The sequence below is a fragment of the Hemiscyllium ocellatum genome, chromosome 9 (assembly GCF_020745735.1).
Source record: "Hemiscyllium ocellatum isolate sHemOce1 chromosome 9, sHemOce1.pat.X.cur, whole genome shotgun sequence".
NCBI lineage: Eukaryota > Metazoa > Chordata > Chondrichthyes > Orectolobiformes > Hemiscylliidae > Hemiscyllium > Hemiscyllium ocellatum.
Genome location: NC_083409.1, coordinates 42,377,288 through 42,392,267, shown reverse-complemented (window position 1 = coordinate 42,392,267; position 14,980 = coordinate 42,377,288). Strand labels below are relative to the sequence as shown.

The 14,980-nt window shown below is 40.6% G+C and overlaps 1 protein-coding gene across 4 annotated transcripts in view; it reads left to right on the top strand.

Annotated features, from left to right (window-relative positions):
- Nucleotides 1-14,980, top strand: part of kcnt2 (potassium channel, subfamily T, member 2) — a 686,368-nt gene that overhangs the window by 290,669 nt on the left and 380,719 nt on the right. For all 4 annotated transcript variants that reach the window (XM_060829715.1, XM_060829714.1, XM_060829713.1 and 1 more), the window contains 3 exons: nucleotides 3,715-3,789; nucleotides 7,330-7,413; nucleotides 7,817-7,911. In XM_060829715.1, the coding sequence (XP_060685698.1) occupies nucleotides 3,715-3,789; nucleotides 7,330-7,413; nucleotides 7,817-7,911 (254 nt within the window). The remainder of the gene's footprint in view (nucleotides 1-3,714; nucleotides 3,790-7,329; nucleotides 7,414-7,816; nucleotides 7,912-14,980) is intronic.

The following is a 14,980-nucleotide window of genomic DNA, read 5'->3' as shown; positions in this document are numbered from 1 at the left end:
AATGAGGTCTGCAGATGTTGGAGATCACAGCTGAAAATGTGTTGCTGGTCAAAGCACAGCAGGCCAGGCAGCATCTCATCTGGGATGCTGCCTGGCCTGCTGTGCTTTGACCAGCAACACATTTTCAGATGAGTAATATCCAAACAATTAAGGATAATCGGGGGCAGAGTTGAGTATGGTAACCATTACTAAAGAGGAAGTGCTAGAAAAGCTAAAAGGTCTAAAAATTGAAAACTCTCCTGGCCCTGATGGGTTAAATCCTAGAATTCTGAGGGAGGTGGCTGAGGAAGTGTTGGAGGCACTGACTGTGAACTTTCACAAGTCACTGGAGTCAGGGAAGGTGCCAAATGATTGGAAAATCACTGTTGTAACCCCCTTGTTCAAGAAAGGATCAAGACAAAAGATGGAAAATTATAGGCTGATTAGCCTAACCTCGGTTCTAGGCAAAATTCTAGAATCCATCGTTAAGGATGAGATTTTTAAATTCTTGGAAGTGCAGGGTCAGATTTGAAAAAGCCAGCATGGATTTAATAAGAGGAGGTCATGCCTGACAAATCTGTTAGAACTTTTTGAAGAGGTAACAAGGATGTTAGACCAAAGAAACCTGGTAGATGTTATCTATCTAGACTTCCAAAAGGCCTTTGATAATGTGCCTCATGGGAGACTACTGAATAAGGTGAGGGCCCATGGTGTTCAAGGTGAGTTACTGGCATGGATAGGGGGTTGGCTGTCTGACAGAAAGCAGAGAGTTGGGATAAAAGTTTCTTTTTCAGAATAGCAGCCTGAGTCAATGTTAAGGTGGGCGGAAAGGCTACTTTCCAATGTCCGACTCATTCAGTCTGAACTATTGACTGCAAGAGTATCAGAGGCCCATTCAACAGGCAACCCTGCTGCCTCTTGCCTAACTTTGTCTTCTTCAGCTGCCTTTTGTTTTCTCACGCTATTCTGTTAGTCAATCTAACTGAGTAACCTTGAAGAACTCCAACAATTAGTTCAAGCATTAAGAATTATCTTGTGAAGATGCCAGTGTTTTGTTTTGCTCTGTAGCACTGGTAGATGCCTGGACGAGGATGTATCTCTGCTGTCCCCTTGGCATTTGATACCATGTGGTAATTGTGATCTGAAGCTCTGTGACATTATTGATCCTTCATATAATGTTGGCACTGTTGAGCACCACAGGATGAATGAACATGGAAGCCGGCCAAGAGAAAGGGAATGGATTATGTTTTGCCGTGGTCCTAATGAAAGAATGGTAGCCCATTTAACTTATCAAGAAACACAATTTAGGCTTCAGGCCCACACAGCCATGATGCTTAGTGTTTGTAACCTATCAGGACACTTGCATAAATGCAATTTAGTTGGGCTGCTTCTTAATTTAGGGCTAAAGTTACTGAGGCCCTTTAGCAAAATGAGGATGGCAAAATCACGAGGGCAAAAGGATTGGAGTTTTGTGACAAATGGAGCAGCTAGCTTTAATGTTGTTTTCAGGAATGTTTAAATTAAATCAATAAATTCTTGTGTCCGGCCAGATGAAAACCTTACAGAAATTATGTTGCCCAAGAATAGCTAACAATCCCAGCATCTTGCATTTATTGACCACTTCTAATGTTGAAAAAGATGCAGGTGCTCCATAAAGCTCCAAAGAATGTCTCAAATAGAGCAATGGTTTCATGGAAGGCAAGAAGCTTCCCTAGCAGTGCCCGATCTAATGAGGCATTTGAATCATCGATCACTGCTTGCAGTTCCCTGTTGCATGATGGGGAAGCCAATGACTTTCAGTTGAAATATAAGTAATTAGGAGTGTGTTGCACATTTTGAGTGGGACTTCATGACCTCAGCTGTGGTGATTTTGGTAAGGGGGGCTTTTCAGTTGGTAGGGGGATGGTGACTGCACCACCTTCCCACTTTCACCCTAATTAAGTCCAGGCCATGACGACCCTTGTGTGTCCTTTCTTCTCCACTGTCAAATATTGCCCACTTTAAGGGCCTTACTCTGCCAAGCTTCATATTAATCTACCAGAGAGAGGGCAGCTCTCCATGTGGAGAACATGGTGAATGTACCCATGCAGGGGTGCAGATAGGCTCCCAGGGTTTTGGGTGGGAAGCTGATCGAAGGACTTGATTTTGAGAAGTGGATGGCCACTGAACACCAGGACCATATTCTTTCTGCTGAGCTCCTTCCCCTGCACCCAGCCCCACTCCCTTCTCTCACTGCAAGCCGAGAGTCCAGTGATGATACTAGACTTTGTGTGGGTGTTATGCCTGCAGCAGTCACCACCCTCCCAGTGGCGCTGCCACTCAATAGAATTATTGGCCTTTGAATGGTTGCAGCTCTCCCAGGGAAGGCCCACTGCTAGCCAATCGAACGCCTGAGTGGAGCTGTATGTGGCAGAGCCACCTGAAATAAGATGACACTTAGTTCTCCAGCACGTGCCAAATTGCCTTCACAAGATCATACAAAATTGGTGCACATGTCCTAAAGAATCTGATAGAGCAAGGTAGCCTTGTGTTTAAGTTCCAATAAGGATATGTTTTATTATGGAGGTGTTCACATACAGACAGTGAGGTTAGAGAGAGTTGTTTAATCTGCCCAAAATGGTGGCTGATGTCATCATTATGTCACATGATAAGACTATAAAGTGACAGTCCATCATACTTGCAGAAATACATAAAAACTATAGGACCTGATAAACAATTCAGCAATTGGGAGTTTAGATTCCATGTTTTGGGAACTTAAATTTGAACACCAGGTGGTCTATGGTGAAATTATGATGAAAGCTACTGAATTGTTTCAAAAACCAAACAGATTCACTAATTTCTCTTACAGAAGGGAGACTCCCACCCTTAAGGTTCTTGTCCCATGGTCACTCTAATCCTACACTACGTAGTAGGATGAGATCCCATACCCAAAGAACAAATATGTAGTGGTAACAAGCACAGAGAATGCTGGACGTGTAGCAGCACCATCGAGAGAGAGTAAGACTGAGTTAACATTTCAAGTTTGGTGTGATTTTTCAGAAATATACAATGGCCATTGAGAGAGTGTAGATGACATTTAATTGATTAATGCCAAGATGTGGGAGTGCAGATATGCAGAGAAACTGGAGAAGCTGGGATTGTACTTCTTAGAACAGCAAGAGATGTACAAGATTATGATTGGTTTTGATCGATGAAGTAAAGGGAAACTGTTTCTAGTGTCAGAAGAGCCAGTAACAAGAGTACAAAAGTTTAACTTATTGGTAATTGAACCAGAAGCAAAAATAATATTAATGTTTTACATGGTGAGTCATAATGATCTTCATTTCACTGCTTGGAAAAGATTATCGAAGCAGATTCATTGACAATTTTCAGAAAGAAGTTGGATAAATGCTTGAAGGATAAAAGAATTTTCAGTATTTGTAGGGACAGAATAGGGCAGTAAGATTAGTTGGATATCCCTCGCACTGTTGGGCCAAATGGCTTTTAAGTCTATTATTCTTTAATTATGGAGTGCTAAATACATTAGATATGGAGGCAAACACAGCTTGCTGCACTCAGTTTTACTTTTAATAGGCATCTGTGGATTGCACACAGCACTGATTGAATTAAAAAATTGAATAATAGGATACTTTTTTTATATGTTAATTTTTCTATATTGTGCCATTTTTCTGATTTGTGTAATACTGAAGTCATTGAAGTCTCTGACCTTTTACTTGCGGTTATTCTTTCTCACAGGGGAACATTTGGGAACAAATTCTACGAATATCCTTCATCCTGGAGATGATCAACACCGTGCCCTTTATCATCACAGTGAGTCTGTCTGTGCTATCAAATATTCAGTGGGGGTCTGGCTGGCAGAGATTATAAAGTTAATATTTTTCCAACGTGAACAGCATGTTTAAAGTTTATCTTTTCACCAGGGCTGCATTCCAAAAAAATGGCAAAAGTATCTATTTTAACCAAATTGCTTTTTTCTTCATTTTTATAAAAAGCAGAGGAAGGGTAAACCCATGCTGTTCACACCTAATAGTTGTTTGAAGGTCGCATCTGACTGACTGTTCAATTTTCTGTCGTAATTTTGCTCAAACTGCAAAATGTTCCAGCTGTAATTCAGAAATAAAGATTGTTCATTTCAAGTGAAGGATAGACTTCAAATACTTGTGAATGTGTGGGAAGACAGCTTGTGCACTTCTGATACATTGTAAATTAAGGTGATGGCTCATTTTATTTACCATAATGAATTAATGTACTCTTATGTTCGCTCAGCAGAGTTCAAATTCATTTCCAGATGTGTGCTACCATCAATGAATCTAATTAAAACAAGGTAGCATCAAACTGCTTAAACCTGACAACAAAATAGTCCTGCCACTTTCTGCTCTCTGTCTATTTTGGTTTTAATCAGCTAAGAAGGTACATGACAGTTTCTAGGTTTTAAAAAAAAGGACAATGGGTTGGAATTTCCCTCTGCAGGCGGAAAACTGAAATTGGATGAGTTATATCCAGTCCCGAATTTATCCTGCATTTCATGAAGAAACAGACGCTCACTGGAAATTTCACAAGTATGCCCTTTTAAGTAGCATGGAGACTATTCTTTGGTCTAAATAAGGGCAATGGATTGGTTTTTGAAGCTGGAGGGGCAAGGAAAGAAATCTTTATCAGGCTCTGAGTGACATGGGCAATGGTGAAATTAGTCAAGCAGCTTACACAGCTAATAGACATTATATGCAGGAATTGAACCCACACTTTGGGCATCATTTAGATGGGCTTCAGACTGGTTCTTCAGGTCGACACAACTTTGAGGGTCAAAGGGCCTGTACTGCGCTGTAATATACTGTGTTCTATGTTATATCAGCCCAAGTTGCAAGCTAGCCAATTAGCCAATGGAGCTAACTGACTCCTATTAAACTAAGTTTATAAAAAATAAGATTCAGCCCATTGACTCTTTTGAAAATCCAAATATATTGCATCTCCTGGTTTCCCTTTTATCTGTCCTGCATAGTACCACCTCAAATAACTCTAATAAATTTGCCAGGCAAGATTTCCCCTTCATAAACCCGTTTGAACTCTGCTTGATCATGCTGTGCATTTCTAAATGCTCTGTTCTTACTACCTTACAATAGACTTCAACATTTTTCTGATTGTAGACGTTCAGCTAACTGTCCTATAGTTACTTGTTTTGATGTCTTTCTCCTTTTTTCAAATGAGGGTTTGAAAATCCTTGGAACTTTTCCAGAAAGTAAGGATTCTTGACAAAATGCTAACTATGCGTCCAATCTTTCTACAGCTGCATACTTTAATACCCGAGGATGCACCCTATCATGTATACGGGGCTTAATAGCCTTTAGTCTTATTCGTTTTACTTTTACTTTCTTCTCTGAAATCCATTCTTTCCAACACCATAGTTGCTGATCTTTCAGCTACAGACTTTTTTGTTATTCATTCGTGGGAATGGGCATCACTGACTGGCCAGCATTTACTGCCCTCCGTATTTGCCCTTGAAAAGGTGGTGATGAGCTGCCTTCTTAAATCGTGCAGGTCAAGTGCTGTAGATTGATTCACAATTCTGATAGAGAGGTTATTCCAGGAATTTGACTCAGTGACAGTGGAAGAATGCTAATATATTTTCAAATCATTGTGGTGAGTGGTTTGGAGAGGGACTTACAGGTGGTGCTATTCCCATGTATTTGCTGCCCTTGTCCTTCTCGATGGAAGTGGTCGTGGGTTTGGAAGGTGAGGTCTCAGGTTTGGTGAATTTTTGCAGTGCATCTTGTAGATAGTACACATGGCTGCTTCTGAGCATTGGTGGTGGAGGGAATGGATGCTTGTGGATGTGTTGCCAAATAAAGCGGGCTGCTTTGTCCTGGATGGTGTCAAGTTTCGAGAGTTGTTGGGGCTGCTCCCATCCAGGCAAGTGGGTAGAATTCCATCACGTTCTTGACTTGTGCCTTGTAGATGATGGACCAGCTTTTGGGAGTCTGGAGGTCAGTTAATCAATGCAGTATTCCTGTTCTTGTAGCCATTGTTTTTGTGTGGTGCGTCCAGTCAAGTTTCTGGTCAATAATAAACCTTAGGGTGTTGATTGTGAGGGATTCAGTGATGGTAACACCATTGTATGTCAATGGGTGGTGGTTAGATTGCTCCTTATTGGAGATGGTCATTGTCTGGCATTTGTATGGTATGTATGTTACTAGTCACTTGTCAACCCAAGCTTGGATATTATCCAGATCTTGTTGCATTTGGATATGGACTGCCTCAGTATCGGAAAAGTCGTTGGTGACAGGGAATATTATTCAATCATCAGCGAACATCCCCACTTCTGACCTAATGATGGAGTAGTGGTCTTGGATGAGTTTTGAAAAGCAATGTACTGTGCATCATGCACATTGTCAGACATAACCAAGGTGTGCCACCATAGAGATGACAGCTTTCCTGATTACAAGGGCTTGTGGGAGATTTTTGGAATATATTCTTGGTCTTGGTCTTGATCTTGGCAACAGACTACAACCACTGGTCTCATTACTAGATGGGAAAAGGTTAACAAGGATGACACTACAGGTCCTGAAGTTCTGACTCAACCCTACAATATGTGCAGGATAAACTGCCGACGACACCCAATACACTCATAGTGACTCAATCAGTATTTGTTGGTGTCTAAGGTTAGACTGACCAAGGTCACAGTAGGTTGGTTTCTACCACACCAGGGAATTTGATTTCACATTTATGCCGTCAGGACTATTAATATGTATGTGGGAAGAAGCCCATCACACTATGATGGGCATCTCTGTGCCTGTTGTTGCACATTTGGGCCAAGGGCTAGAGACGTGGGTACAGGACGACAACAGGAAACTTGCAATGATTCAAGGAGCAACAAAACCAACAGCCATCCAATATGGTTTGTAATTTGAGGTGGATGTATGAAAAACCCATAGTCAGTTCGGTACAGAGTGACTGTAAATGAAGGACTATGCTTTGTCGACTAAATCCAGCAGGGTTTACTGAGTGGCCTCCAGACTCCCTTCACTGGTTAGCAGTGGTTGCCACTTAAGGGCAACCATTAACCTCTGTGTGGGAAGGCCACCTGCAAGATTTCTCAGCCCAGACTGGATTGGAGACAAGCTGGGGGAGGGTAGACTCAACACCTCACATGCTCCAGTCCAATCACATGCAGCTGAACCTTACCTTTGGGAGTGACAAAATTCTCATCTTGAGTGTCTTCCCCATCCTTCGGTCATTCTTAGATATTTTATAATCAGTGTGACATTGTCCATTCTACTCTGTAGTTTGTAAATTTTGCAATGTATTCTGAAGTTCTCTGAAATTGTATGTTCAATCAAGCTGCTTTGATTCCAGATATTTTGGTCTCCATTGAGGAATCTATTCATCCCAGTATTTCTGAACTGCTGGTTAGCCAAGCATGCCCTGGAGAATATGATTGTGAGTATGAGAACCTTGAAACGTTTCCCAATTTCCCCTGTACATCTTTGAATAGTATCATGGGATCTTTTCATCCTGTGGTACAGGTGTACAGGACCTCTGTTCAGCATTTCACTGAATAGCTAGAATTTAGAAACTGATAATCCAGTGGCTGTAATTAATGGAAAAGTTATATAATTTCATAATTTGTTTACAATCAGGTCATTTTAACACATTGTTGGAATGTAAAAGTTGATTGTTAAGTGCAAACATCATCATTGGTTTTATTTGCATCTTTCTCTTCGGCGATCAAGCCTTTGCATTTTAATAAACATATGTAACTTCTGTCTGAAAGAATAGAATGTGGCATTAAAAATAAACAGGAGGGTTTGCCCTTAATTTTAACTTTTTTCTATTCATTTAGAATGATCTTCACAGAGCTATCCAGCGAACCCAATCTGCTATGTTTAATCAGGTTCTTATACTTATATCCACTTTACTGTGCCTCATTTTTACCTGGTAAGTGTTGTTATGTCGTATTGTTCTGTGAAAATGCTTATTTCTGCATGATTAAAATTTGCCAATAAAGTTTTTTTTGGAGATGCAAATAAAATCCAAAACAGTCCATTACCCATTGAATTCATTAAACTGTTGTTCAGGAATGTGAGAGTAAGACATTAACAATTTCCTGATCCACATTATAAATGCTATACTTGTTTAAGTTACTGACTGTTAACTCTGACCTTATTTAATAAGCACAAGTAACTTGTTGTCTAATTAACTTGAGCTGATTTGATTTGCATTTCCATCAGGGTTATTGCTACTTTCTTGATCAGATTTGTGACTTATCTGTATTGAATAGAACAACTGATTCCTAAACTAAAAGTTACAGTCTAACACATTGGAATTAGGAAACCAGACTTTCACAATATATGCCGAAAACGTGCTGCTGGAAAAGCGCAGCAGGCCAGGCAGCATCCAAGGAGCAGGAGAATCGATGCCTCAGGCATGAGCCCTTCCTCAGGACCCTCTTCAGGGCTCATGCCCGGGGCGTCGATTCTCCTGCTCCTTGGATGCTGCCTGGCCTGCTGCGCTTTTCCAGCAGCACGTTTTCGGCTCTGGTCTCCGGCATCTGCAGTCCTCACTTTCTCACAATATATGGAATGGAAGGACATACTTTAAGAAACCATGTCCAATAGAAAACTGTACATGCTTAGGTTTAGTAGTGTTAGCGTGATTAATCATCCCTTCCATTTAGACATGCTTAAACCACTTAGCAAAAATATATACCTTTTACTGGAAAGCACACATTTATTATAAAACACGCACAACTCACAAATGTCTAAATAGGTCTATATATCTGCACTTCATTTCACTACTTGAATGTCATCGGTTCTCACCTGCTAAGGTATCTCTTCTGCCTACTCAGAATCTCATGTTTATAATCTTTGTAATTCTACTAATTTGGAGTTACTGTGAGCTGCTCCTGTGCACCTCCCAGTGGTTGATTTTGGAGTGGTATTGATGGAGGTGACCAAGGTTGTGAGATTTTCTATGGATTTTCTATGAACACTTGCTCTGTACCTGAATCATACTGTGGCTGTCCATATCTCTGATACTTGTTCCTCAAACGAAAAGTGATTCTTGAGTCTTAATTTGCTGACTCTGATATTCCAAACATCAACATCTCAAACTTTGTTAATCCTGTTTTGTGTCACATAAAATGTCATGCTCCCGAACCTTTTTCCATTTTTGGGGGGGTATGTTTGATGTATTTATATAATCAGACCATCTTTTGTTGCAGCAAAGAATTAATATTGCCTTAGCTTGTTTCTCAACTGTAGCAAAGCACAAAGGGGGAGAGAATAAATGGCAGCTATCGGTAACTTTGCAAATCGATTTACCAAACGATAAACCCCGTAGATAAATGATTTGTAAAAGCAATCTAACAGAAAAACAGATATAAACATTTTTGCTAAGTTAATGATTTAATAATTGACAAACTATGAATAGTTAGGGGCAGCACGGTGGCTCAGTGGTTAGCGCTGTTGCCTCACAGCACCAGGGACCCTGGTTCGATTCCAGCCTCGGGTGACTGTCTGTGTGGAGTTTGCACATTCTCCCTGAGCCTGCATGGGTTTCCTCCAGGTGCTCCGGTTTCCTCCCATAGTCCAAAGATGTGCAGGTCAGGTGAATTGGCCTATCTAAATTGCCCTTGGTATTAGGTGCTTTAGTCAGAGGGAAATGTGCTTGGGTGGGTTACTCTTCAGAGGGTGGGTGTGGACTTATTGGGTCGAAGGGTCTGTTTCCACACTGTAGGGAATCTAATCTAAATGTCAATAAGTGGATATTTTGAGCATAGTTACCATAATATAATTGAATGAAGAAATCACTTGGAAAGGAGAAATTGTGGGTGGAGGGCAGGGATGGGGAGAGACAAGGTAAACAAGATTATTTATTTGCAAAAGAGGAAGAGAGAAGCAAAAAACTTATGCTGCTAAATGTCAGAATTGTGGAAATGGAAAAATGTAATATCTGTTCCAAGTACCTGTGCACTTGTAAAAGTATGTGCTGATTAGGAAAAGTGGGCATACTTTTCTACAGGTTAATGTTTAACTAAGCTAATAATGATTTGTGACATAATTGGAAAGGGACCAATGGATACTGAAATGGTTAAGGCTCCACACAGATTGCTGAATGAACTGTCGGAAGCTTCGTGGCATGGATAACTAGTTTGTTTAAAGTGAAAAGCTGAGTGTTTGGATGAAAGAAACGTTCACAAATTGACAATAACAATCCTACCTCCCTTAGGATTTGGCTGAGGTTAAACTGCGCAACGTAACATAAATGAGTCTATCCAACTCTGCAGAGAATGAGTCATTAATGAGAAAGAAGAGAACGGGAAAATTACAGAAGAATTCAGAATGAGCATAATAATGGCAGACCTGGTTGAATGTCCCAAAATATGAGAGTATATTTTGGATGCAAGATTGAGGATACGACTTCAGTAGAAAAGCACTGGGATGTAGATGAAGAAATACTGTAAAGACTGCATCATGTTATTTTCCTTTAGTTTATGGGCTAAAATGGAACAGTAGTGTTTTAAAATCAAGGACTGCAAAAGCAATTGTTGCACATTTGAAAACGAGTCAGTGGAACTCATTGTGAGTGTGTTTACACTGTCGATATGCAGGCAGTGGGATAACTGGGATGAGACAGCATAGTACTGCAGTGTCCGTGCAGAGTGAGTTTTGGTCAGTAACTGGTAGCTGATTGATTTGTGCAACTGCAACCAGTTGTGCTCCAGCCTGATGACAACTCTCTGATTGGCTTCTGGGCAGCTGAACAGCTTGTGGATGTGAACAATAAAGGGAAAAAAAATGTTACCAGACTGGGAGAAGCAGGGTCTGTCTGTATCTCTGCAGCTAAGTAATTCAAGCCTTAAGACAGTCTGTTATTTTTGTCCCAATATTTGTAGTAACCTGTTGCCTGTAGCCAGCGACTGAGAAAGTGAACAATTAATGTCTAAAGCCTCTGTGACTTCAGCAAAGAACTGAAAAAAACATGGAAGGAAAGAAGGAGTTTAAAGAACAGAAGGTCTTGGAAAGAAAAAGGAACATTTCATTGAAGCCTGTGGACTGGTGCTATTGTACTGTGTTTCCCCAGTTATTTTGCACTATATACTACTAATTTTAGTCTTTGTCTGCGTGTGTAGATATTTTTAAAGGGGATCAAATTTTTAACTAGTAGAGTTAAATGTTGATAATTCTTTGTTGTCTGTGGTTTGAATTTACTTCATAATAAATACTTTTTCTTAAGTTTAAATGAGTCTTTTCTGCTCCCCAAATCCATCAGACAGGTATATTGGCTACTTTAAGTACTTTGATTGAATCTTTAACTTTAGAGTTGATCGCGGAAACATAGAGCTCAAGTATCAGGGAATTTTCCCAAACAGATTGTGACATTATGTATTGAGACTTTATTGAAAGCAGGAGCAGAAGTCATCCTCTCCTTTGTTGAAATTCCCTGGGACAGTGCAGGTTGAGGACGGAGATGTCCATACAGCTTGTGTAGAAACACTTGTTGTCCAGTTTTGCAACTGTTCATTAACAGGACTCACACCACATGGTGCAGCTTGGACCAGGCAGTGGTATTTATGGCAGAGATGTGTTTGGAATGGATGCCGTTTACCCACTTAAATGTGTCTTGAGCATTTGCCAAGGATTGGTTGTACAATAAAGGGTCAATAAATGATCCATCCCTTGTGTGGCACCATCTCTGTTCTTGGACTCCTTGTCTGCTCTGAAAGTGGCAGCTCTTTGCTGCAGTGGTAAGTGGTGGAGGCAAGCCCAGCAATCAGAGGCAAGTGAACAAGCTGCCTCCACCTCCTCCAAGGAGAGGGCTGCTTGGGAGTGGCCAAGTTGGGAAGCTAATGTGTATGGGGCAGAATAAATCATTGGCGGAAGGATGAAGGCATCGTGGCAACTGCCAAACTGTGAGGAAACAGTTGTGATTGCAGACTTACTGAACTTTTGAGTATGGAAGGCCTTTCTATTAGTGAATCTGACTGGATGGTCACAGAGTTCCTCATGGCCATGCGGTTACAATTAACAATGCCATCCACCTCAGGAAATCCAGCAAGACTGAGAAACCCATTGCCTTCAGTAATTCCTGAGGCCTCATCTCCCGTAAACTTAAAGACTCATGCAGCTCCGGTAAGTAGGGCATTCAGGATCATGGGAAACGCAGTGCGTGCACTTGTTTGCTAGATCCCATTAAGGTTCGCACTAATCCTTGGACGGAGTTAGATGTGAAAACATTCAAGTCCACAGTGAATTTTATAGCTACAGGCAGTGCTGTGAAGTGAAAGGTCTTTGGTGGTGAGGGTACAGGTGTAGATGACAATTAAACTGAGAATCACAGTCTCTCATAAATCTTTAAACCCCAGTAGATTCTTTGTGGAGTGTATCGTCTCTGTGGTCCTTCCTGCTCTTCTGTCCTGCCCTTCTGATGTCACGGGATCCATCCTACCCCATACAGAGGGTGCTGCCCTGAACAGCATTGGATATGAAATCTGAGAATTGTGCTGCTATTGTCAGCTGCTGCCTTCCTTGTACTTAGTTGTTCAGTTGGCCTTGGCAGTCTTACCCCTGTTCTTCTGCCCCAGAGGTGCCATGAGACAGATGGCCTCCCTTGACATCTCGCAAGGTCTGGCTACCCACCACAGGCCCACAGACACCTATGTCCCAATCTTCCAGTTGTCTTGCATACTATTTAAATGTTTGTGGTTTGAATGTTATTTTCCGGAGAAGCCATGATTAATCCCATTCTGTGCCTGTCTCCTTTCATCTGGTCTTCCCATAAACCTCTATACTCCCTGTGAATCTTCCAGTATCCTCCACATCCCATGTTGGTGAGCTCTTCGTGAGCTCTACAGTTCGCTTTATGGGGGATCAGGTAGCATTTCCATCTTGCCCCTGCTGTCCTGACTCTGGTGATCAAAGTCAGTGCCAGGCATGGTAAGTGAGAACTGGCGTGCAGATTACTGCCGTTTTCAGGCCCTGCCCATTTCCAATGGCAGCCTTGGCATGGCCCGATAATTCAGCCAACTGTTCCAGACGGTCATTGATGCACAATCAGTTGAGCTTAAGAATGTTATTAATTGGGAAAGAATTGGGATTAACTGAGCATGAGCTGGTATGGTAATAAAATGGTAGAACAAGTTCATGAGGCAAGTGGCCTACTCATGTTCTTGTAATCCTGTACGTAAAGCCAATTGATCATGAGATGGGGGGAAAACAACTTGTTTTCCTTTTAAAATGTTGTCTTTTAAATATGAGGACTTGCTCAGAGTATTACTTCCTGCTTAGTTTTGATGCTATTGTCCTAGAAAAAATATATTTAATAAGCTCCAGTTTTTTTTTTGTTATGATTTGTAACCCTATTTTTTCTGACTGCTACTCTCAGGAGCTCATTTTACTGTTGACTGCCCCTGTTTAGTGACCTGAATGAATGACTGATGTAATTGCACCCGTGTAAATTTGTTTTCCCGATACCTGGAATGCAAAATGATTAGTTGAATAGTGTGTTGCCTTTTGAAAACTACCCAAGGATTCTGTAGGTGGACCAGCATCAAATCATGAAATGGATCTGTGATAACAGGAGGAAGGTGGTGAATGGACCAGAGATTGTGACCCACATTGAAAGACAAGATCGAAGCCTCAACTTGTTGTGAAATATCTTCAATGAGGTTAAAGACCTGATCTATAACATTATTAAAAGAAGTAGGACAGGAATTGGTCAATTAGCCTGCCTTGACATTCAATTAAGTTCATGCCTTTATTTAAGTCATTGATATGGATTGTAATTAGCCAATTTCCTTACCCTCATAGAAATCCATGTCGATCTAATCTGGTGAACAGAAGTTGCCCTTCAATGTGTGGACAGTGTAAATCTTGTGCATCTGCTGGATAAGAAAATCTAATATGACTGTTACTCTACAGTGGACATTGTGTGATTTCTGCCTCCCAAACTGCTGGAAAATACATTTTGTAGGATGATATTGAATTTCTTTTAACTTACTCCCTAACACTGCAGCTGAGAGTGTAGCCAAGCACAACTCAAAACTAATGATTGCAGTTATGTTATTAGGTCGTTCCAATGTGTTTTACATCACAAAATCCATTTTCCAAGTCTCATGGATACAATGAGTCATATCAAAGTTAGAAAAGTAAATAATGGTCTACCATCATGGAAACACAGCCAAACCATGATGAATTCAGACAGGGACTTCAATTTTCTGCCTTTTAAGAGAAAAAGTAGTAAAGAGCTACTTGCAAGTGCTTTCCAAGGAAAAAGTAATAAACATATCTCCTAACCTTAGCTTTACACATTCAAACAGTAGTGTGTGTGTGTCTTACAGGGAGCCATTTGTACTGAGAATAACTGATCAATTGAGATATCTTTTGCGTATTGTCAGCATAAGCCTGAATATTAAATGATATTCAAAATAGAAAGAATGACTTTGAAGTAGAAATGTATTCACAAGTCATAAATTTACATGATTCTTATTGTAGGAGCATACAGCACGACAAACAAACATTACAGTTTACCATGCCATGTCCGTAAGAACATAAAGACATGAGAAACAGGAACATAGGTAGGCCGTTTGGTCCCTTTAGTTGCTGTTCCATTCAATATGATAATGTCTGATTTCCTTCCTCAAATTTACCTTGCAATATTATCCCTTGGATCATTTATATCCAAAAATCTAATATCATTTTTCTTAAGCATACGCAACAATTGAATGTCTACAGCTTTCTAAATTAGAGAATTCCAACCTTCGAGAGTTTTTTCTTATATTAGTCCCGAATGGTTGACACCTAATTCCGAAGCTGTGACACCAAATTCTACTTTCTATAGCCAGGGAAATGTTCTCTCTGCACCTAGCCAATTAACTCCGTTCAGAATTTTAAATGTTGCCATGAAATGATTTCTCATTCTACTGAATTCCAGGGAATGTAGACCAACACTTCTCAATAGTTCCATATTTAAATTCCACCATCTGCCTTGTGTCCAGAGTATTAGT